The sequence below is a fragment of the Streptopelia decaocto genome, assembly GCF_964273445.1.
Source record: "Streptopelia decaocto genome assembly, chromosome: 22".
NCBI classification, from domain to species: Eukaryota; Metazoa; Chordata; class Aves; order Columbiformes; family Columbidae; genus Streptopelia; species Streptopelia decaocto.
In genome coordinates, this window is record NC_138677.1 from 1757498 (window position 1) to 1781520 (window position 24023).

General features: G+C 48.1%; 4 protein-coding genes across 4 annotated transcripts in view; 1 reads left to right on the forward strand and 3 right to left on the reverse strand.

Annotated features, from left to right (window-relative positions):
- The window catches only part of LOC309449226 (feather keratin Cos1-1/Cos1-3/Cos2-1-like), a gene marked incomplete at its 3' end in the record, with an annotated part of 36147 nt that extends 34670 nt beyond the window's left edge, over nt 1–1477 (reverse strand). The window contains exon 1 of the mRNA XM_082071191.1: nt 1417–1477. The remainder of the gene's footprint in view (nt 1–1416) is intronic.
- A 10282-nt stretch (nt 1478–11759) lies between these two features.
- On the forward strand, nt 11760–18037 carry LOC309449224 (feather keratin Cos1-1/Cos1-3/Cos2-1-like; the record flags this gene model as incomplete). Its single annotated transcript, XM_082071189.1, has 2 exons — nt 11760–11813; nt 17711–18037. The coding sequence occupies exon 2, from the start codon at nt 17732–17734 to the stop codon at nt 18035–18037; it is 306 nt and encodes a 101-aa protein (XP_081927315.1). The 5' UTR covers nt 11760–11813; nt 17711–17731.
- Nucleotides 15226–15531, reverse strand: LOC309449038 (feather keratin Cos1-1/Cos1-3/Cos2-1-like; the record flags this gene model as incomplete). The annotated part of the gene is made up of 1 exon (XM_082070948.1): nt 15226–15531. One exon carries the CDS (start codon nt 15529–15531, stop codon nt 15226–15228), a length of 306 nt encoding a protein of 101 aa, XP_081927074.1.
- A 5237-nt stretch (nt 18038–23274) lies between the features above and the next one.
- Nucleotides 23275–23580, reverse strand: LOC309449040 (feather keratin Cos1-1/Cos1-3/Cos2-1-like; the record flags this gene model as incomplete). Its single annotated transcript, XM_082070951.1, has 1 exon — nt 23275–23580. One exon carries the CDS (start codon nt 23578–23580, stop codon nt 23275–23277), a length of 306 nt encoding a protein of 101 aa, XP_081927077.1.
- Between the last annotated feature and the right edge of the window lie 443 nt (nt 23581–24023).

Genomic DNA, 24023 nt, shown 5'->3' on the forward strand with positions numbered 1-24023 from the left:
CAGGTGTGTGCAAGGTCTCTAGCCTGTGATTTTGCCAACAAGCGGGCATCCAGGTGATCCTTATGCTCCCTTCCATCTTGGTGTTTGATGATGCAGATGCATGTCTAGAGAGCAGCTGGGCCCTGTCACATGCTGAAGGACTGTAGGAGGTTCCTCTATCTCATCTCCCTATGTCCATGTGTGTTGGCCATACACACTAGATCAGGTTATGGAAGGGAATAAATGAGAGAGATGAGGGTGCGGATTGTCCCCAGGAATTCCTGTTTCCCAGCCCCACTCCTGCCACACTTTGGAGCCATTTCCTCACTTAATGCCATTGGCTGTGGAGTAGCCATGAATGTCTTTCTCAGCTACAAGGGAGAGGGCGTAAAATAAAATGCACTGCAGGGAGTCCCACCCTCCCCTTCCTTCTCCTTTTTCCTGCAGCAGACTGGAAGAGTTGCCTGAGAACAAAGGAGGACTCAGAGGCCCAGACTTGGATGCAGCACAACTTTAATAAGTCTCAAGAAGAAAAGAAGGTGGCTTACAGGGAAGACGACGGAAACACACAAGGATGAGGAGAAAGTCCTGCAGGGAGTCAGTCTGCTTGTCCTGCAGAGGGAGGGATGCCAACATTTTAAAGCTAGGGCAGCCTTGGGGAGAGAATAAGGGAAGGAAAGAGTGAGAAACACAAGTGGAAGAAGGAAGAAATGATACAAAACCCTGAATGCAGAACCATGGATCTCTATCTCCTTTTAATGACGTTGTTCCAAGGTCTTGCGAGGTTCTTGCCCAAGGATGTTGTCAAAACCTTTAGCAGGGTCGGCATCTGCTGCCACAGTAGCGGCTGGTAATGCAGGAGAGGTCAAAGCCCCCAGAGTTGATGGGCACTCCCTCACAGCTGAGGATGCTGCCAACAGCAGCAGAGGTGGAGGAGCCCACAACGGTGTTCTGAGGGAAGGAGCTGAGGATGGGGCCGGGCAGAGTCACAATCACTGCAGAGGGCTGGATGACAACATTGGAGCTCTGGCACTGCCTAACACAGGGCTCATTGCAGCTGTTGGCCAGAGGGGTTGGGCCACAGGGCTGGCAGGGCACGCATGGGTTGCAGCAGGACATGTCTCTGGGACAGAGGTTCACCTGGGACAGAGGAGAGGAGGAAGCAGAGCATGAGGGGGTGATCATGAGAAGCAGCACTGCACCCAACCACAGTGGAACCAAGGCAGCTCCTGGCCCAGCATATGCTGCTCAGTTCAAATCACAGGAGTCACCTCCACTAAGTCCCAGCATCTCTCTGCAGAAGACCTTCTCTCCCCTTCCCTCTCCCATGAGAAGCAGCTCCCACCCCAGGGCCAGGACAGACCCCCGTCATCTGAGACACACATTGAGGAAAGACAGCTGATCCTGAAGGAAGAGGACAAGAGGCTTCACACTCACCTGGTTCCCAAGGAGAAGGAGGCGAGAGAAGTGAATGAGAGAGCAGAGAGTTGGGCTGCCTTTTATAGGAGTCCTGCACTGCCTCAGGCCCAGGCTCCCTTTGTGGAAGTAATAATTTTCTGACAAGCTCATGCTGAATGCAAAACGCCAGCTAATCAGTTAATAGTATAGGCTGTGCCCTGGTTTCCTGCACTGCTGCCTTTTCATTTCCTGGCTTCTGCCACATGCTTTCCTATAGAAAGACTTCTTCTGCAAGTTCCAGGATGAAAGGCCCCAGGATTTCCAGAGCAGAGACACGACAGCACAGGCATAAGTGTCACCCCAAGTGCTTGTGGTATGCTGTTCAGACAGGTGATGTGGACCTGGGTCATTCTTGTGGACCTCTTTTTGGCAAAGTTGTCTGGAAATGAACAATACTTTTATGTTCCACAACCGTTTCCCAAGTGCTGCCATATGGGAGGATGTGCTATATTATTTTCTCTTGTTATTCCATCTCTCTCTGATGATTGCTTATTGTTTTACACAGGTGGGCCTCTACTGGGATGGTTGGAAACTATATCAACACTAACAGCACATTCAGGACTCCACAGGTCCTCAGGCAACACCAGGATATTGTCCTAAGCCTGTTTGTCCCTGTGGTACTTGACTCCTTTTCTGCCATTGTAGTCCCTAGCATCTCCTCAGTAGATTCCCCAGTTGCTGATGTTTTTGTGGCTGTGAGCATACAGATTTTTGCATGGTTCCATGCAGGCCTGCATGGGCACACCTGTGTCACTCTGTACCTGTGTAACCCTCATCATGAAGGTATGTGCAGGTCACAGCTGGGGACTGTTCCCTGTTGTGTCCGTGGGCACTGTAGAGCAGCAGGTTGCCCTTGCCAGAAGGAGCCCATCTGCAACTGAATGGTGATGACTTAGTCCTGGCAGAGAGGTGCTCAGAGAACTGAAATGCAGTCTCTGCCTCCTGCACCCTCTATTTCTTTCTTTATGGATAGGGAGAAAGGCTGAAGAAGCCTGCCTTCCCTGACAGCTCATCAGCCGGGTATTGAGTGAGACAGGGAGTGAGAACTCGAACCAGAGGGGTATTGCACTAAAAGGACAGGAGACCAGAATTTGCCCTGCTGTGAGATGGAGGATATTTGTACCAGCCCAACTTAGAGGAAGAGGAGCTGAGAGCTGCTGCCTTCCCTTTGTTGGATTTGCTTTGATCATTGCCAGCTGGTGCTGTCAGGAGGCTGCAGCCAGTACCATCTCCCCTTCCCATGGGTGCAGCTTTGAAGCTTTAGTTCTTGTTCTCAGCACCAACCCGAATTACCAGTCTGGTGGTGACACTTCTGTGCCTGTGTCTGGAAATGGACTCCACTGATCTCAGCTTGGACCTTTACAGGGGACCTTTTCCAATGAGGCCTGAGGCCTGTCTCATCTCTATGGACACACTTGCTTATGGCTGGACTTTGCTGAACTCTCGTTGTTGTCATGAGACATCATCCAGTCTTCAACTCACTGATGCGCTGTTCTTGTTGTTTAAGCCAGCCTTGATCAAAGCACAACATAGCCCCCCCCTCACTCCTCCCAATTTGGATGGTGTGGAGAATCAGAAGGTTAAAAGAGAGAAAAATTATGGGTGGAGATAAAAAAAAAGTCAAAAAAGAATTAAGAGAAAACAAAGGAAAAAATGACCCCAAAAAATAAAGGAAAATAAAGTTAAGAAAATCAAGTAATGCAAAAGAAAATAATCACTCACCACAAACTGCCAGTCTCCAAGAAACTGTAGCACCTCTAACTTCATGCCCACAGTTTTATTGTGGAACATGACATTATATGGTACGGAATATCCTTTTGGTCAGTTGGGGTCAGTTGTCCAAGCTGTGTCGCATCCCAACTTTTTGTGCATCCCCAGGCTACTCATTACCCAGACTATCTAAGGAGCAGAAGATGCCTTGATTCTCTGCGTGTGTGTAAGCACTGCTCAGCAATAGCTCAAACATCCTGGTATTACAAACACTATTTCCAGCATATATCCAGAACACAGTCCCGTACAAGCTAGTTTGTAGAATCTTAACTCTGTCCCAAACAAAACCAGTACATGCACTGACTTGCCTTTCCAGCGTGACCCCAGACACATCTGAGGCAGGAGCCTGAGACAGAACACAAGCGAGATAACTGAAAACTCTGTGCACACTTGCAGACCTATGTTCTTCTTGGGATTTTGGAAAAACTGAGATAGCTCTCATGTCTGGCATGTGCAGTGGCTGTGCAAAACAGAAGGCAAAAATTGCAACCCTGCCCTTCATAAAAGCAGTTTTACCCCCTCAGGGACCTGCTAAGCAGAATCCTTTGGGAAAGTTCCCTCGGGGTCAAAGAGGCCAGGGGTAATGTGAAATACAGCAGTTAAGATCTGATGATAACATTAATGGAATAACCAGAATTAGCTCCATCTGTCCCACTTCCTGCAAGATCTACCAAGGACATTAGATGCCCATCGGCTTAGAACATTTATTCCAAAGTATTAAGTGAGAGTAATAATACCATTTTTTTTGAGATTATTCAAAGCTATATCTGTCCCATAACGAAGCCTGGACTGGTAAATTTCTGTTTACATTTTTATTCATCTAATTCTTCCTCACAATCTGTTGAACCCACTCTATCAGGCTTACGTGGCAAGGCTTTGGTAGTGTTGTCCCAAAACCAGGGTTCTTTACACGGTGTGCATGCAAATGAGCCAAATTTAGCATAGAGAGATGAGATATTGTTTCTTACAGAGTTGCGCAAGCCTGAATGCTGGAATAAAGCCAGTATACCAGAAAGAAAAGTAACAGCCATTATACAAAACCTTATCACTACATTCACACCCACACGGCAAGTCCTAAGAGCCAACTGCTTACACATTTGCATATTGCATTACATAAACCTTAGAGTGTATAATGAGCAACGTTCAGATGAAGGACACTTTATCCAACAGTCTTGAGATATGTGTTAAAAGGAGACTAAACAAATTGCAGAGGCTTCAAAATATCTAAAGCTTCAAGGTCAGTAGCGTCTGTAGTTTCTGATTAGGTGTTTTGCAGGTCAGTCTTATCTTTCTCAGAGGAGCAGCCTGCAATTTCTGGCAGGATTCGTTCTTTTAAGTTGTAATAACTACAGTAGTGGGGGGAGGAAGGTTGCAGAGATGGTCTCTGAAAAGAATCCAGGGGATGCTGTGATGGATGCCCCTGAGTCCACCAACAAGTCCATAAGTAACATGTCAGAGTGCTTTAACCTGGTCGGGTTGGGGTGTGACAGATTCACTTGTTCTTCCCCACATGAAGAGAAGCTGCCATATTCATGTGTACTGTGGTTAAGTTACAAAAGACGTACCCATCATTAACTAATTGACATGATAAATGCTTTCTGACCACCTGCAAAACGAGGGGATATCTTTCAAGTTTGAATCCTTCTGCATGACAAGAGGGAGACAGGAGATTAAGTGATACATTGTTTAGAAGCAGAGTGCTTAGTTTATATTTAACTAATGATTAATAGGTGTATTGTAAGTAAGAAACTAAACAATTATAACTAACGTAATCAATTATTTCTTAGCAGAGATGTATTGTATGCCAAAATTTTCAAAAATTGTAATGCATATGTAATAATTATGTGAATATAAGCTAGGCGAGAGCATCCAGTCTTTGGAGAACTTATGAAGAATGATCCCCAGAGCTCCGCAGCACTGATAAGATAAAGAATGCCGCTTAACAGTGTAATTGACTCCGCTGTTAAGTTTATTTCTCCATTTCACACAACCAAGCCAGCAGCAGCTGGGTTCAGGTTCCAAAGTGTTAGCAAACGAGACATATAACCACGGACGTAGTTCTATGCGGTGCTTTTATTTCAGCGCTGGGAAACCAGGGGTTCGCACCCAAAGCTTCGACCACTGATTCGAACTCCACTACATTTATACAATTTGGTTACATATATATTCATTAGGGCTGAAACGTATGTATTGCATATTCATCAGATTACACAACTATTTCACAATATCAGTTGCAACACCTTGGAACTACTCTAAGCATGCCCAGTGTCCTCTGGTGGTCGTTCAGGGGGTCTTCAGGATGAAGTAAGGAGTCTTCTTCACCCATGTACTTTTCACCTTTTGTCACCGCACATGCACGCTATTCCTATGTTCATTGTGAAATAATGTAAAATTCTTGGATTTCTTGGATGTGCATTCTCAGCGCATCCTATCCTTTCAAGATAAGATAAGGACTGAGGACTAACTTTCAGTTCTCTTTTTGTATACAACCTGCAAAGCCTCAAGATACGGTAAGGATCTTGGATATAGTTTACAAAACTTAGTTACAACTATAACAAAAGGAGGGAAAGGCCTGAGCTGCAGCTGGGCCAAGAACCCCTTCTGGAAACCCACAAGGAAGTAGAATGACACACTGAACACCAAGAAGTTGTGGCTGCAAGAAGTCTCGTGCAGACCTTTCCCACTGTGTGTGATTTGCCTATGAGCCAACCACTTTATTCCATAAATACGACAGCCGGAGTGAACCTACTTGAACTCTGCCTGCTAGACAAACGTGGCTGTTTGGCAATGATCTTTTACTGATCACTGAATGAGCCCAATTAAAGTTCTGTATTAATAGTTTGCCTTGAAGAAGTACATTTTAAACAGAATGAATTCCTTAGAATTTTTAGTACCCTGTCTGCTTAACATTACTTAGTAGATAAATTTGCTGAAATTGTAAACTGCATGTTGTAAAATTCTGCTGACATTTAACAAACTTGTGGCTACTTGAGCAAAACAAAGCAGCTACAGACCATCAACACCACCTGTATAATAAGGCCTGTTTTGTACCCTATTGAGCAAAACAGGATCCACTCAAGCAAAATGACACCCTCAAGGCCAGCACAAAGCAGCTACAATCAACATCACCTGCAGCTAAACAAGATAAGGGTCAGTCTGAAGACAGTGAAAGGATCTGATGAGAAGCAAGAAGACCCCCGATTCAAATATTACTCTTGGACTGAATCATCGTATGAGGCCCAGGTAAATAGACTGTGAGGTTATAATTACCCTGTGCTCAGTTCGGCATCTCTTCCAAGATAATAAGTTAAATGAACCTTCAGCAAGTCAAGTCTGTTTTGCCTGTGACAGTAATTGATAAGTAATTCCCCAGTCCTTATCTTGACCATCAAGCTTTTTACCTTACTTTCTCCTCCTGTCTTGTTAAAGAGGAAAAGGTAGAGAGCAAAGAGCTGAGGGGTTGCCTGGAAGCCATCCAGGGTCTTCTTGGTTTTGGAGCAACTGTGGTAATTAGAAGTGCCATGGGTGTCATTTACACGTTCGGCACTGCTGAATGAGTGCCTCCTTAAGGGTGCACATAGGTGTTTTGCTGGACTGCAACATGGCCCTGGGGAGGATACAGACAGCACCCACTGTGGTGATGGTGGATGACTGAATTAAAAGTCCCAGTGAACCACAGCAGGTCCAGTGTGGATCCTGTGCATGAGCTGCAATTTTTCCTTTCACTGTGACCTCCTCTCAGAAAAATCTTGTTTCCCTCTTTAGATTCATTAAACTCTGCTGTATCAGATGCCACTGACTCTCTCCAGTTCTTTCTCTCTGGATGCTCTCTAAAGCTGTGCAGAGAGAAAAGACATATGCCAGCAGGGAACAAATGGGTGAGCAGGTGGACTCTCTCATTCCTAGAGGAATGGGGGGGCAGGACACGCTGTCTGTGTCCTTCAGTCCCTGTCCATAGGAGCTGAGGATAACATCTCTGGCTACTCCACAGCCAATGACCACCAGCCCTTCCCTTGCTGTATCTCTGTCCAGAAATATTCCCCTTGGCCTCTGAGCATGCCTTAAGGATGCTGATCCCAATTTGTGCTGTCATCATAGGGGATCCCATTGTTGCAGGAGGCCCTGGCAGGTCAGCAGCACCACACACACTCAGGGCCATTTCTGTTGCTCTGGAAGGAGCTGTGCTGGGGCAGAAGGCTCTGATATTAGATTGCAACGAGGGTGGAAGGAGTGGATGTTAGTAGAAATCACCTTGGCTAGAGCCCAGATCCTCCTCCTCGGCTTCCCACTAGTCCTGAGGAGGTGGCATGGAATACATCCAACGGCAAGGATCGCGAGGGCAAGTCCCCTCTTTTTCCCTCGCACCCACACAGTGCCCTGTGCAGGCCCGGCAGTTCATTACACAGGTTTACATACCAAGGTGTTTTGCAGCCGGCACATCCCAACTCCATTCAGACAGTTATCTCCAGGACTAAAAGTTATTCACATGGGCCTACAAGATGACACAGATGAGCAATTTGACAGTTCCTCCATGGTACTGTAGAGAGAGCACAGATCAGTAGATTACCTGTGCTCTGTCTTTGCAGCTCATACGTAAGTTCAATCCCATTCTGAGGTGCAGGGAAGAACAGTTCCATTGTAGAAACTCCTTCAACACCTCCATATATATGAGGCACGAAATCCAGACCCTCAAAGGAAAAGGATTTTCATTGTCAGATCTCTGGGTGCACAGGAAAAAATGAGGTGCCAGGGTAGAAATGAGGACTCTTTCCAGTACCCAGCCTTGCACAGCAGTGTGTCCTTGCAGGATGCCGAGAGAGAACTGTACTGTGCCCCTCTTGCCAGCTCCCTTCTCTTCTGAAGTCTATAGATCACAGGGAACAGCCTTTAATGCTTACACCTAGGAAATCTGGGACTAGAAAGACAGCCAAGATCTCGTGCACTGACCTATCTGTGGAACACTGAGAGTGGAAAGGCAAAAAATAGAGGCAAAGATGGCTAATTAACATAACTGTTGCAAAGCCAAGAAGACGGTTCACTGTGTGGCTTCCAGGCACCCACACAGCTGTATGCCTTCTCCCTCCTCTACAGGACAAGAGAGGAATGTGAGGTAAATATGGTCATGGATCCATGTAAAGGCAGGGGAATTGCTTACCAATTAACATGATAGGGAAAAACAGACATGACTTAGGGAAGATTAATTTAACTTATTACCAAGAAAAATACAGCAGGATCGGGAGAAACAGCAAAACTTACTAAAATTATTTAACTACTTTTACCACTTCACAAACAATTTTTCACAAACTCAATTTCCCTCCTTCATTCCAGGTTTCTCTATTTGTTCCACTCTTAAACAAAAGAGTGGGATGAAAAGGAGGGGGTTGCAGTCAGAGCACAACAGTTTCTTCCTGAACAAGGAGAGACTTCACCTGACATGCTCATGAAAATATATCAATTCTCTGGTGGTTTCCCCTAAATCACATGTCCCTGCAGCCACAGATAAGGCTGCTGGGCCCTCAGGCTCAGCTTTTAATGAGACACATGGAAGACCTGGTGTTGAAAACCAAAGGAGTTTGACTCAAAGCTCTTTGACTCCAAATGATCTACCCAGAGATCTTGTCCTCCATCTCCAACCAGGGTAACACCTGGGACCCTGTCCCTTTAGTCCAATACCCATTTGGTGAGAGCCGTTGGTCCCTGCCTCACTGAGCAAAAGGCTGATGAGCTGCAAAATGTATTTGGCATTGGCAGGGACATGAGGAGGCTGTCCCACCCCGGTCACCAGCAACACTGCATTAGCAGGGTATCACCACACAGATAACGGCCTCCACAGGCAGGCAGGGTTTCTTGGCATATCTTCCTGTTAGTAAAGGAAGAAAGGGAAGATGCAGGAGGAAGAGACTGCATTTCAATTCTCTGAGCACTTCTCTGTCAGAAGAGAAGCACCACCATTCAGCTGCAGATGGACTCCTTCTGGCAAGGGCAACCTGCTGCTTAACAACACTCTTGGAGAGTTTACAGATCACAGATCATGGAAGTAGGGGCTGGCCACTTGGGAAGAATATAATGCTGTTGTCAGGGGATGTAGGGAGGCAACTAGGAAAGCTAAGGCCTCGTTAGAATTAAAGCTGGCACGAGGGGTCAAGGACAACAGAAAGAGCTTTTTCAAATATGTGGTAGATAAAACTAACACCAGAGGCAATGTAGGCCCCCTGATGAATGAGGTGGGTGCCCTGGTGACAGAAGATACAGAGAAGGCAGAGTTACTGAATGTCTTCTTTATTTCTGTCTATTCTGCTGGAGGCTGTCCTGAAGAGCCCCGTACCCCTGAGGCCCCAGATGAAGTCAGGACGGTGCAAGAATTTGCCTTGGTTGATGAGGACTGGGTTAAGGAATAATTAGGCAATCTGAACATCCACAAATCCATGGGCTCAGATGGGATGCACCCACGGGTGCTGAGGGAGCTGGCTGACGTCATTGCTAGACCACTCTCCATCGTCTTTGCCAAGTCTTGGGAGATGGGAGAGGTGCCTGAGGACTGGAGGAAAGCAAATGTCACTCCAGTCTTCAAAAAGGGCAAGAAGGAAGACACGCGTAATTATAGACCAGTCAGCCTCACCTCCATCCCTGGGAAAGTAATGAACGACTTATCCTTGGTGCCATCTCAAGGCATATCAAGGACAAGAGGGTCATTAGGGGCAGTCAAAATGGCTTCACCAAGGGGAAGTCATGCTTGACCAACCTCATAGCCTTTTATGAAGATATAATGAGGTGGATAGATGATGGCAGGGCATTGGATGTGGTCTACCCTGACGTCAGTAAGACATTTGACACAGTCTCCCACAGCATTCTCATAGCTAAACTGAGGAAGTGTGGTCTGGATGACTGGGTAGTGAGGTGGACTGCTAACTGGCTGAAGGAAAGAAGCCAGAGAATCATGGTCAATGGGGTAGAGTCCGGTTGGAGGCCTGTATCTAGTGGAGTACCTCAAGGGTCGGTGCTGGGGCCAGTACTGTTCAACATATTCATCAGTGACTTGGATGAGGGACTAGAGTGTACTATCAGCAAGTTTGCTGATGACACCAAGCTGGCAGGAATGGCTGACACTGGAAGCTGTGCTGCCATCCAGCGTGACCTGGACAGGCTGGAGAGCTGGGCGGGGAAAAAATTAATTAAATATAACAAGAGTAAATGTAGAGTATTGCATCTGGGCAGGAACAACCCCAGGTTCCAGTATAAGTTGCGGAATGATCCATTAGAGAGCAGTCTAGGGGAGAGGGACCTGGGGATCCTGGTGGACAGCAGGATGACCATGAGCCAGCACTGTGCCCTTGTGGCCAAGAGGGCAAATGGCATCCTGGGATGTATTAGATAGGTGGTGGTTAGTAGGTCGAGAGAGGTTCTCCTGCCCCTCTACTCTGCCCTGGTGAGACCACACCTGGAATATTGTGTCCAGTTCTGGGCTCCTCAGTTCAAGAAGGACAGGGAACTGCTGGAGAGAGTCCAGCATGGGGCAACCAAGATGATGAAGGGAGTCGAGCACCTCCCTTATGAGGAAAGAGTCGGGGAGCTGGGTCTCTTTTGTTTGAAGAAGAGGAGACTGAGGGGTGACCTCATTAATGTTTACAAATATACAAAGGGTGAGTGTCACGAGGAAGGAGCCAGGCTCTTCTCAGTGACAAGCAATGGTAGGACAAGGGGTAATGGGTTTAAACTGGAACATAAGAGGTTCCACTTAAATTTGAGAAGAAACTTCTTCTCAGTAAGAGTAACAGAACACTGGAACAGGCTGCCCAGGGAGGTTGTGGAGTCTCCTAGTCTCCTACTCTGGAGACATTCAAAACCCACCTGGACACGTTCCTGTGTAGCCTCATCTAGGTATTCCTGCTCTGGCAGGGGGATTGGACTAGATGATCTTTCGAGGTCCCTTCCAATCCCTAGCATTCTATGATTCTATGACAAACCAGTGGAGAATCCTCCGTATGACCTGCACATGTCCACATGATGAGGGTCCCACAGGTACAGACTGACACAAGTGTGTTCATGCAGGCCTGCAAGAACCATGCAAAAATCTGTATGGTCACAGAAAGACAGGAAAACATCAGCAACTGGGAATTCTGCTGAAGAGATGCTGAAGGTGACATATGACATGATCTCACAAATGTGAGACCTAGTGATTCTCAACATGAGAATGACAGCGTGCTCATTTCCAAACAACTTTGCCACAAAGGAGCCCACAGGAATGACCAAGGTGCACATCACCTGTCTGCACAGCATACCACAAGCACTTGGGCTGAGATTTCTGCCTGTGCTGACGTCTGTCCAGGCTGCAAGTGCTGAGGCCTTTCATCCCAGCACTTACAGAAGTCTTCATGTGGGAAAGCACATGGCAGAAGCTAAGAAATGAAAAGACAGCAGTGCAGGAAACCAGGACACAGCCCCTACCATTAGCTAGTGTGTGTTTTATGTCCAACATGAACTTGATAGAAAATTATTACTTCCACAAAGGGTGCCTGGGCCTGAGGCAGTGCAGGACTCCTATAATAGGCAGCCCAACTCCCTGCTCCCTCATCCACTTCTCTTGCCTACTTCTCCTTGGGAAGCAGGTGAGTGTGAAACCTCCTCTCCTCCTGCTTCTGGATCAGGTGTCTTTCCTCAATGTGTGTCTCAGCTGATAGGGTCTGTCCTGGCCCTGCGGTGGAAGCTGCTTCTCATGGGAGAGGGAAGGAGAGAGAATGTCTTCTGCAGAGAGAGCCTGTGATGTACTGGAAGTGGCTGCTGACATTTGAGCTGGGCAGCATATGTTGGGCCAGGAGGTGCCTTGTGTCCTCTGTGGTTGGGTGCAATGCTGCTTCTCATGATCTATTTCCTCCTATGCTCTCTCCCAGGTGAACCTCTGTCCCAGACACATGTTCTGCTACAACCCGTGCCTGCCCTGCCAGCCCTGCAACCCGGTATCAAAAATAATGGAGAATTTCCTTGTCCTGAGTAAAGTCCTCTGTGTTGCCTAGTGGCTGGCACAGTCATTTTCATGTTTGCCTGTCTTCCTGGCTATCACTGAGTTCATGATCCTCTCAGTGATGTGCATCAATCATGATGTCACAATAAGCAAACCTCTCCACTGCACCACAGTCATCACAGAGAAAAATCCAAATTCAAAAAGAGTTTATATGCATTGATACTGGCATATTTTGCAGAGAAAACAGAATGCTGCATGGAAAATATCCTCTTCATTTCCCAGAGTTGTTCAACAAAAGAGACATACTCTGCAGGCAGGGAATAGCAAAGAGGGACATGAACCGTTCAACTTCTTCTCTAGACAGACAGTGAAGATCAAGAGAAATGAGAATCCCCAAAGTGTGAATAAGCAGGTCCATATGAGACTTTCACCTAGAGTGAAGGATACGTGTCTTGATTGTCTAGGTCTTCTCACTGACAGCTCTCTTGTGTGTGCACAGGTTCCATGCTGCGGTCCATTGCCTGGGCCCAGGGCAGAGAGGGTCCACAGTATCACGCGGGGTACTTGCCTTCCTGGCCTTAGGACCAGTACTCATTCTCCCAGTGTACATGCCCAGACTGGTGCTGTTCCCTGCAGATCCTGGTGTGGGGAGAGATGCCCTACCATGACGGCACAGCGCTGTACCTTGCTGTGCCCATGTGGTTCCCAGAGCTGTGCAGGGTCTCTTGCAGGACGACTCTCCAGTGGCCAGGGGCTGCAATCCTGGGAAGACCCTGGTGTGCAAGTGAGGAGAAGTAGTGACAGGAACAGAAGGTCGGGCTGGCCCTGTCTCAGAGATCTTGGGGAATCCCAGGAAGCTGAGTACTAGGAGTGTCAGCACTTGCGTATCAGCTGCTCTTGGGTTGGTGCCTGTCCTGTCCACTGCTAGTGCCCAGCACCCAGTGAGATGGGTAATGGTGGTGTTTCTGCCCTGAAGTGGGGACAGGAAGAGCATGAGGGGAACCTCATGTTGTCCATGGATCCCTGTGAGCATGAGCCATCATTTTGAGCCCAACAGTGCCTCCAAGTTGTTTTTCTGCACACAGGACACCACGGATACCAGAGGAATTCCAAGACTTAGAGTAAAAGCCAGGACTGAGGGCCAAGGTCTACAAAGATATTTTCAAATATCATGGAAAAATATACCTGAATTTTGACCTGAACAGGGAAAGCACAAACTCAAGGAAGATGGGTACCAGAAAGAAGCTATGAGAAGGCAAAGGGCCACTGGATTGTGGAGAGCCCAAGTTACTGTGGGGATGCTCTGTGCACTGCTGCTATCTACCCAGTCACCCTTTGCGTATAAGAGGTGGGGTGGTGGCCAGGAAATGGGTCTTTGGACACTGGGCACTGTCCTGGAGCTGCAATAACCCACAGGGTCTTTGAGTTTACAGGAAGTGGTGACTCCAGTATGTAGCCTGAGTGTGGCTGATTCCAATCCTAATTTGTGAATTATCTCAGCCTTGAATGGAGGGTCAGCCTGCAAGATGACCTGGAGTGGATGGATGATTTGGCTAACAAGAACCTGATGAAGTTCAACAAGGACAAGTGTAAGGACCTGCTCCTGGGACAATATACACCAGGAGTGCAGCACAGGCTGGGATCTGCCTGGCTGGGAAGCAGCTCTGTGGAAAGGGACCTGGGGGTCCTGGTGGACAACAAGGTCAATATTAGTGAACAAAGTGCTGCTGCGCAAAGAAGGCCAACAGGATACCCGGTTACATTTGATAGGGCATCAGAAGTGGAGGCAAAGAAGTCATAATGATGCCCTACTAAGAGCTTGTCAGGCCAAATCTTGAATATTGTGTTCAGTTTTGGTCTCCTCTATATGAAAAAATGTGGACAGGCCTGAAAAGGTCCAGAGAATTTCCACAAAGATGATCAAAGAACTGAGAAGCTGCAATACAATGAAAGCCTAAGAGAACTGGGTTTGTTCAGCTTTGAGATACTTATGGGAGACTTCGAATATATTGCTCGAATATATTAAGAGTGCCTAGAAAGAAGATGGAGACTCCCTTCTTACAAGCAGTCACATGGAAAAGACAAGGGGCAAAGGCTACAATGGACTCCTGGTAGCATTCTGATTGGACAAGGGATCGAAATTTTCCATGGTGAGAACAGGGAGACATTGGAGATATCTTCCCAGGGAAGTGGTGGATTCTGAAACATTGAACACATTTAAGATTGAGCTGGACAGGGTGCTGGGCCATCTTGGCTAGCCTGTGCTTTGCCAAGAAACGTGGGTCCAGGTATTCCTTGTGCTCCTTTCCATCCTGGTGTTCAATGATGATGATGCAGATGCATGTCTAGAGAGTAGCTGGGCTCTGCCACATGCTGAAGGACTGTATGAGGTTCCTCTATCTCATCTTCCTGTGACCTTATGTGTTGGGCATGCACAGCAAATCGGGTAAAGGAGGGAAAAGAGTGAGAGAGATGAGAGTGTGGATTGTCCTCAGGAAATGTTGTTTCCCAGCCAAACTCCTACCACCATTTGGAACCATTTCCTCACTTCTTGCTATTGGCTGTGGAATGGCCATGAATGTCTTCTCCAGTTCCAAGGTGAACAAAAGTGAACAAAAGTAAAAGTGAACAAAAGAAAATGCAAGTCATGGAGTCCCACCATCCTCTTCTTCCAAATTTTTGCCTAATTGGACTGGCAGAGGTACCTCAGACGGAAGAAGGACTCAGAGGCCCAGGCTTAGATGCAGCACAACTTTATTGAGTCTTAAGAAAAAAAAGGAGGTGGCTCACATGGAACACCATGGGCAGCCACAAGGATGTGGTTAAATTCCAGCAGGGGGTCAGTCCACCTGCCCTGCAAATGTAGGGAGGTCGACTGCTCCCACTAGGGTGGCTTTGGGAGACAGAAAGAGCACAGGAAAGTTAGAGAGAGAGACACAAGTGGAAGAAGGAAACATTGTTTTAACGTTCTGAATGCAATGCCATGAAGCTCTATCTCATTTCAAGGACCATGTTCCAAGGTCTTGGGAGGTTCTTGCTCATGAACATTCCCAGCAGCTTTAGCAGGGTCGGCATCTGGTGCCACAGTAGCGGCTGGTAATGCAGGAGAGGTCAAAGCCCCCAGAGTTGATGGGAACTCCCTCACAGCTGAGGATGCTGCCAACAGCAGCAGAGGTGGAGGAGCCCACAACGGTGTTCTGAGGGAAGGAGCTGAGGATGGGGCCGGGCAGGGTCACAATCACTGCAGAGGGCTGGATGACAACATTGGAGTTCTGGCACTGCCTGACACAGGGCTCATTGCAGCTGTTGGCCAGTGGGGTTGGGCCGCAGGGCTGGCAGGGCACGCATGGGTTGCAGCAGGACATGTCTCTGGGAGAGAGGTTCACCTGAAGAGAGAAAAGGGCAGACGGGAGATGGGAGATGGGAGATGGGAGATGGGAGATGGGAGATGGGAGAAGGGAGGGGGGAGAGGAGAGGAGAGGAGAGGAGAGGAGAGGAGAGGAGAGGAGAGGAGAGGAGAGGAGAGGAGAGGAGAGGAGAGGAGAGGAGAGGAGAGGAGAGGAGAGGAGAGGAGAGGAGAGGAGAGGAGAGGAGAGGAGAGGAGAGGAGAGAGAGGAGATGAGGAGGAAGAACGTGCAGGTCTGATCATGAGAAGTAGCACTGCACCGAACCATAGAGGAGCCAAGGCGCCTCTTGGCCCAGCATTCGCTACCCAGCTCAAATCCCAGGAGCCACTGCCACTACATCCCAGGCTCTCCCGGGAGAAGACATTCTCTCCCCTTCCCTCTCCCATGAGAAGCAGTTTCTACCCCAGAGCCTGGACAGACCCTGTCAACTGAGACACACATTGAGGAAAAACACCTGATCCTGAAGGAGGAGGACAAGAGGCTTCACACTCACCTGATTCCCAAGGAGAAGGAGGCGAGAGAACTGAATGAGAGAGCAGAGAGTTGAGCTGCCTTTTATAGGAGTCCTGCACTGCCTCAGGTCCAGACTAACTTTGTGGAAGTAATAATTTTCTGACAAGCTTGTGATTAATGTAAAAGACAGCAGCTAATGTTAGGAGATGTTTCCTGTTTTCCTGCATTGCCACCTTTCTTTTCCTGGCTTTTGCCACGTGATTACCCATATGGAGGCTTCCCTAAGTGTTGGGATGAAAGGCCCAAGGATTTCCAGAGCAGACACACGTGTCAGCCGCAGGCGTAAGTGTCAGCCCATGTGCTTGTGGCATCCTGTGCAGGCAGGTGATGTGGAACAAGGTCATTTTTGTTGGCTTCTTTGTGGCAATGTTGTCCGAGAATTGGCAACGCTCTTATGTTTCACATCCGTTTCCCAAGGACTGCCATTTTGGACAATGTGACATATCCTTTTCTCTTGTCAACCCACTTCTCTCTGATGCTTGCTCATTGTTTCTTCACACAGGGGGGTCACTGCTGGGAGGGATTGAAAATATAGCAGCGGTACTCTCAGGACAATTTGGTTGGACTCCTTTGCCTCAGCCCCCCTCTCTGGACTCGCCACTGGTCCTCAGGAAACATCAGGAGCATGTCTGGGCCCTGGGTTTTCTATGGAATATTTTTTCACCACCCAATGCTCATGGATACACCAGGGGAGAGTCCCCAGCTGTGACCTGCACATGTCCTCATGATGAGGGTCACACAGGTACAAACTGACACAGGTGTGCTCATGCAGGCCTGCAGGAAACCATGCAAAAATCTTTTTGCTGACAGAAAGCAAGGACAACATCAGCAACTGGGGACTCTGCTGAGGAGATCCCAGGAACCACATATAAAATAATCTCTCAAATGTGATCCTTGGGCGTCTGGACCTGAGCATGACAGCGTTGCTCATAAGCTAACATCTTTGCAACAAAGGAACCCACAGGAATGACAAAGGTTCATATCACCTGCCTGCACAAGATGTATCCGGCACTTGTGCTGAAGCTTCTGCCTGCTGTGACGTGTGTCCCCTCTGGAAAACCTCAGGCCTTTCATCCCAGTACGTACAGAAGCCTTCATATGGGAAATCACGTGTCAGAAGCCAGGAAAAGAAAAGGTGACAGTGCTGGAAACCAGGAAACATGTCCTAATATTAGCTGGTGTGTTTTACATTCAACATGAGCTTGACAGAAAATTATTACTTCCATTAAGGGTGCCTGGGCCTGAGGCAGTGCAGGACTCCTATAAAAGGCAGCCCAACTCTCTGCTCTCTCATCCACTTCACTCGCCTCCTTCTCCTTGTGAAACAGGTGAGTTTGAAGCCTCTTCTTCTTCTCCTTCAGGATCAGGTGTCTTTCCTCAATGTGTATCTCAGCTGACAGGGTCTGTCCTGGCCCCGTGGTGGAAGCTGCTTCTTATGGGTGAGGGAAGGGGAGAGAAGGTCTTCTGCAGAGAGAGCCTGGGATGTTGTGAAGGTGGCTTCTGGCATGTGAGCTGGACAGCAGATGCTGGGCCAGGAGGTTCCTTGTCTCCACTGTGGTTGGGAGCAGTGCTGCTTCTCATGATCAAGTCCTCATGCTCTGCTTCCTCCTATGCTTTCTCTCAGGTGAAACTCTGTCCCAGCGACATGTCCTGCTGCAACCCATGCGTGCCCTGCCAGCCCTGCGGCCCAACCCCGCTGGCCAACAGCTGCAATGAGCCCTGTGTCAGGCAGTGCCAGAACTCCACTGTTGTCATTGAGCCCTCCCCCGTCGTGGTGACCCTGCCTGGCCCCATCCTCAGCTCCTTCCCACAGAACACCGTTGTGGGCTCCTCCACCTCTGCTGCTGTTGGCAGCATCCTCAGCTGTGAGGGAGTTCCCATCAACTCTGGGGGCTTTGACCTCTCCTGCATTACCAGCCGCTACTGTGGCAGCAGATGCCGACCCTGCTAAAGTTGCTGGGGCCATTCTTGAGCAAGAACTTCCCAAGACCCTGGAACATGGTCCTTGAAAGGAGATAGAGCTACATGGCATTGCATTCAGAGCTTTGAATGGATGTTTCCTTCTTCCACTTGTGTGTCTCTCTCTCTTTCCTTTTCTCTTTCTGCCTTCCTAGGCCAGCCAAGTGGGTACCTCTTGGCCTCCCTCTCTCTACAGGAGTCTCACTACATCCTTGTGACTGACCCTGGTTCTCCCCATGAGCCGCCTCCTTTTCTTCTTAAAACTCAATAAAGTTGTGATGCATTCAAGCTTGGGCCTTCAAGTCCTCTTTTGTTCTGAGGCAACTCTTTCAGTCTGCTCAGAGAAAAAGCTGAAGGAAGGGGAGAGTGGGACTCCCTGCGGTGGGATTTTGTCACTTGGTCACACAGTAAATTATTTTCAGGCTTTCATCAATTAACTGTGTGGTGTTTAGTCTGAGGGATGTTCGGCTTATTGGCTTTCTCACCCTTTGTGACCTTGCTTGGGCAAAGGCATTGTTATTCCTTACCCCACATTCTCTCTCATTCCACTTGATGAAATCTTCAACCATGGTCTCTGTTGGACTTAACAGGTACTTTGGGCATTTGAAGGAAGCAATTAAAAGGAAGCAATTAAGAATTCAATGAACCCAGGCATTACAACACATCCTATTACATGTAATGGGTGCCCGCCATTCCATGGTAATGGTGAGTTCTAGCAGATGAAAAATGTTGGTCACAATTCTATGTGGTCTTTTCTGCTCTGGTCCACATCCACACCTCAGCCCAGGTATGGACGGACCTGCATCTAAGTTCAGTGTGTTCTCTCAGTTGGAAACCAGGGCTTGTTTGTCCATCTGAAGGCAACAGAATAAAATATATTTTACCCACTGCAGCTTTGCACCTTCAGTCTTGTCTGGGTTCTGATTACTTCTGGTCATGTACTGAGCTGGCAAAGGAGAAGACACCTGTATTTGATCTCATTCCCCTGGGCTTCCCATCCCTCAAATAGTGGGCACATGGCCCTGTGGGAAACTGCAGCGGGTCTGTGGAATCCTTGACAGAAAATATGGGAGTAGAGATCAGCCCTGAGATATTAAGATTTACCCTTGAGAAGGATGGGAGTAAAGGAGTATCCGGAGAGTGGAGAGATGTACCCGTGAGAGAGAAGGGGATAGAAGAATAACATGGATGATAGAAAAATTAACCAATGAGTTGTTAGTGCTGTAACTTGTAACCAGTACTGAAATACACATGAACTGGTAGAATGGTATAAAAATGCACTTGTAGCAATAAATGGCACCTATTACTTTCATCTTGCAAGAATTTGGTCCATGTCGTTTGTCCGTCTCAACCGCGATATGGCCCCATGTGCCATTATCTTCTCCGTGTACATTCCAACCATGATGGAGAATGGCTTCCGTTCTTTATCCTCCTCAGGTTTCAGTTGTGGAGACCTGATATATTGTCGTTGTTGTGTAAAAATAATGGAGACTTTCCTTGTCCCGAGGAAAATCTTTTGTGTTGCTTGCTGGCTGGAGCAGTCATTCCCATTTTTTATTGCCTTCCTGTTCATCACTGAGTTCATGATCCTCTCAGTGATGTCTTTTAACTGTGATGTCACCATATGCAAACTTCTTCATTCCAACACTCGCACGAGAGAGAAAATCAGCTTCTGGTAAGCCCTGGCAGCATGGTCATTGGGACTGTGGTCATCCTCAAGCAGGTGCCACTTCCACATCAAGAAAACTGCAGCAGGGATGCATTCCCCCGGATTCAGCCTTCGCTGATCCTATTCCGGGAGCCACCACCTCTCTTGTGTATGTCTCTAATTGGACCAAAGGCCTGGAGAACCTGTCCTCTGAGAGAAGAGTGAAGGAGATAGGTCCTTTATCCTGGGGGAACAGAAGGCTTGGGGGAACCTCATCTTAACATTCTTGTACTTAAAGGGTATCTAGAAAGAGGATAGATTCTCTCTCATCACAGGGAGCCAGGTGGAGAAGGGAAAGTCCAATGAGTACGTGTGTCACTGGTAGAGGTTTCATTTTGACAGAAGAAATATTTTTTTTTTTACCATTAAGAACAGTCCTTCACAGGAATGACATCTCAGGTCTGTGGTAGAGTCCCTGTCACTGGAAGTTTCCAAAATATGATTGGACGCAGTGGTTGATAATGTCATCTAGTCTCTCTTGCCCATGAAAGATTGGACCAGATGACCTTTCAAGGTCCCTTCCAATATAAAATATTCTATAATTCTATGACCTCTCTATGACATCCTTCCATCATGATGTCACAATATGCAAACCACTCCACTGTACCACTGTCATCACTAAAGAAATTCTCATTCCAAAAGAGTTTATTACAATTGAGACTGCCATTTTTGGCAGAGAAAATAGGATGCTGCATGGCCAATGTCCTCTTCATTTCCAAGACTTGTTCAACAAAAGAGACATGTTCTGCAGGCAGGGAATAGCAAAGAGGGACATGAACCTTTCAACTTCTTCTCTAGAAGGACAGTGAAGATCAAGAGAAATGAGAATCCCCAAAGTGTGAATGAGCAGGTCCATATGAGACTTCCATCTAGAGTGTCTGATGCATGTGCCCAGAGGAGTGTCTTGATTGCCTAGGTCTTCTCACTGACACCTCTCTCTTTGCATGCACAGGCTCCATGCTGGGGTCCATTGCCTGGGCCCAGGGCAGAGCAGGACCATGGCACCATGCTGGGAGCCTGCCTTCCTGGGCTTTGGACCAGTACTTTTTCTCCCAGTGTACATGCCCAGACTGGTGCTGTTCCCTGCAGATCCCCATATGGAGAGAGATGTCCTACCATGAGGCCACAGCCCTGTACTTTGCTAGTGCCCATGTGGTTCCCAGGGGTGTGCAGTGTCTCTTGGAGGACAGCTCTCTAAAGGCCAGGGACTGCACAGTTGGGAAGACCCTGGCAGGCGAGTGAGAAGCAGTGGTCTCATAAGCAGAGCTCAGCTTGGTCCTGCCATAGAGCTCTTGAGGGAGCCCGGGAAGCTGAGTACAGGCAGGGTGAACACCTGTGTATCATCTACGCTTGGGTTGGTGCCTGTCCTGTCTACTGCAAGTGCCCAGCACCCAGTGAGATGGGTAATGGTGGTGTTTCTGCCCTGAAGTGGGGACAGGAAGAGCATGAGGGGAACCTCATGTTGTCCATGGATCCCTGTGAGCCTGAGCCATCATTTTGAGCCCAACAGTGCCTCCAAGTTGTTTTTCTGTACACAGGACACCACGGATACCAGAGGGATTCCAAGATTTAGAGTAAGAGCCAGGACTGAGGGCCAAGGTCTATAAAGATATTTTCAAATATCATTGAAAAATATACCTGAATTTTGACCTGAACAGTGAAAGCACAAACTCAGGGAAGATGGGTACCAGAAACAAGCCATGAGAAGGCAAAGGGCCACTGGATTGTGGAGAGCCCACGTTACTGTGGGGATGCTCTGTGCACTGCTGCTATCTACCCAGCCGCCCTTTGCCTATAAGAGGTGGGGTGGTGGCCAGGCAATGGGTCTTTGGACACTGGGCACTGTCCTGGAGCTGCAATAACCCACAGGGTCTTTGAGTTTACAGGAAGTGGTGACTCCAGTATGTAGCCTGAGTGTGGCTGATTCCAATCCTAATTTGTGAATTATCTCAGCCTTGAATGGAGGGTCAGCCTGCAAGATGACCTGGAGTGGATGGATGATTTGGCTAACAAGAACCTGATGAAGTTCAACAAGGACAAGTGTAAGGACCTGCTCCTGGGACAATATACACCAGGAGTGCAGCACGGGCTGGGATCTGCCTGGCTGGGAAGCAGCTCTGTGGAAAGGGACCTGGGGGTCCTGGTGGACAACAAGGTCAATATTAGTGAACAATGTGCTGCTGCGCAAAGAAGGCCAACAGGATACCCGGTTACATTTGATAGGGCATCAGAAGTGGAGGCAAAGAAGTCATAATGATGCTCTACTCAGAGCTTCTCAGGCCAAATCTTGAATATTGTGTTCAGTTTTGGTCTCCTCTACATGAAAAAATGTGGACAGGCTGGAAAAGGTCCAGAGAATTTCCACAAAGATGATCAAAGAACTGAGAAGCTGCAATACAATGAAAGCCTAAGAGAACTGGGTTTGTTCAGCTTTGAGATACTTACGGGAGACCTCAGCACCATGCTCAAATATATTAAGAGTGCCTAGAAAGAAGATGGAGACTCCCTTCTTACAAGCAGTCACATGGAAAAGACAAGGGGCAAAGGCTACAATGAACTCCTGGTAGCTTTCTGATTGGACAAGGGATGGAAATCTTCCATGGTGAGAACAGGGAGACATTGGAGACATCTTCCCAGGGAAGTGGTGGATTCTGAAACATTGAACACATTTAAGATTGAGCTGGACAGGGTGCTGGGCCATCTTGGCTAGCCTGTGCTTTGCCAAGAAACGTGGGTCCAGGTATTCCTTGTGCTCCTTTCCATCCTGGTGTTCAATGATGATGATGCAGATGCATGTCTAGAGAGTAGCTGGGCTCTGCCACATGCTGAAGGACTGTATGAGGTTCCTCTATCTCATCTTCCTGTGACCTTATGTGTTGGGCATGCACAGCAAATCGGGTAAAGGAGGGAAAAGAATGAGAGAGATGAGAGTGTGGATTGTCCTCAGGAAATGTTGTTTCCCAGCCAAACTCCTACCACCATTTGGAACCATTTCCTCACTTCTTGCTATTGGCTGTGGAATGGCCATGAATGTCTTCTCCAGTTCCAAGGTGAACAAAAGTGAACAAAAGTGAACAAAAGTGAAAGTGAACAAAAGAAAATGCAAGTCATGGAGTCCCACCATCCTCTTCTTCCAAATTTTTGCCTAATTGGACTGGCAGAGGTACCTCAGACGGAAGAAGGACTCAGAGGCCCAGGCTTAGATGCAGCACAACTTTATTGAGTCTTAAGAAAAAAAAGGAGGTGGCTCACGTGGAACACCATGGGCAGCCACAAGGATGTGGTTGAATTCCAGCAGGGGGTCAGTCTACCTGCCCTGCAAATGTAGGGAGGTCGACTGCTCCCACTAGGGTGGCTTTGGGAGACAGAAAGAGCACAGGAAAACTAGAGAAAGAGACACAAGTGGAAGAAGGTAACATTGTTTTAACGTTCTGAATGCAATGCCATGAAGCTCTATCTCATTTCAAGGACCATGTTCCAAGGTCTTGGGAGGTTCTTGCTCATGAACATTCCCAGCAGCATTAGCAGGGTCGGCATCTGGTGCCACAGTAGCGGCTGGTAATGCAGGAGAGGTCAAAGCCCCCAGAGTTGATGGGCACTCCATCACAGCTGAGGATGCTGCCAACAGCAGCAGAGGTGGAGGAGCCCACAACGGTGTTCTGAGGGAAGGAGCTGAGGATGGGGCCGGGCAGGGTCACAATCACTGCAGAGGGCTGGATGACAACATTGGAGTTCTGGCACTGCCTGACACAGGGCTCATTGCAGCTGTTGGCCAGTGGGGTCGGGCCACAGGGCTGGCAGGGCACGCATGGGTTGCAGCAGGACATGTCTCTGGGACAAAGGTTCACCTTAAGAGAGAAGAGGGGAGAGGGGAGAGGAGAGGAGAGGAAAGAGAGGAGATGAGGAAGAAGAACGTGCAGGTCTGATCACGAGAAGTAGCACTGCACCGAACCATAGAGGAGCCAAGGCGCCTCTTGGCCCAGCATTCGCTACCCAGCTCAAATCCCAGGAGCCACTGCCACTACATCCCAGGCTCTCCCGGCAGAAGACATTCTCTCCCCTTCCCTCTCCCATGAGAAGCAGTTTCTACCCCAGAGCCTGGACAGACCCTGTCAACTGAGACACACATTGAGGAAAAACACCTGATCCTGAAGGAGGAGGACAAGAGGCTTCACACTCACCTGATCCCCAAGGAGAAGGAGGCGAGAGAACTGAATGAGAGAGCAGAGAGTTGGGCTGCCTTTTATAGGCGTCCTGCACTGCCTCAGGT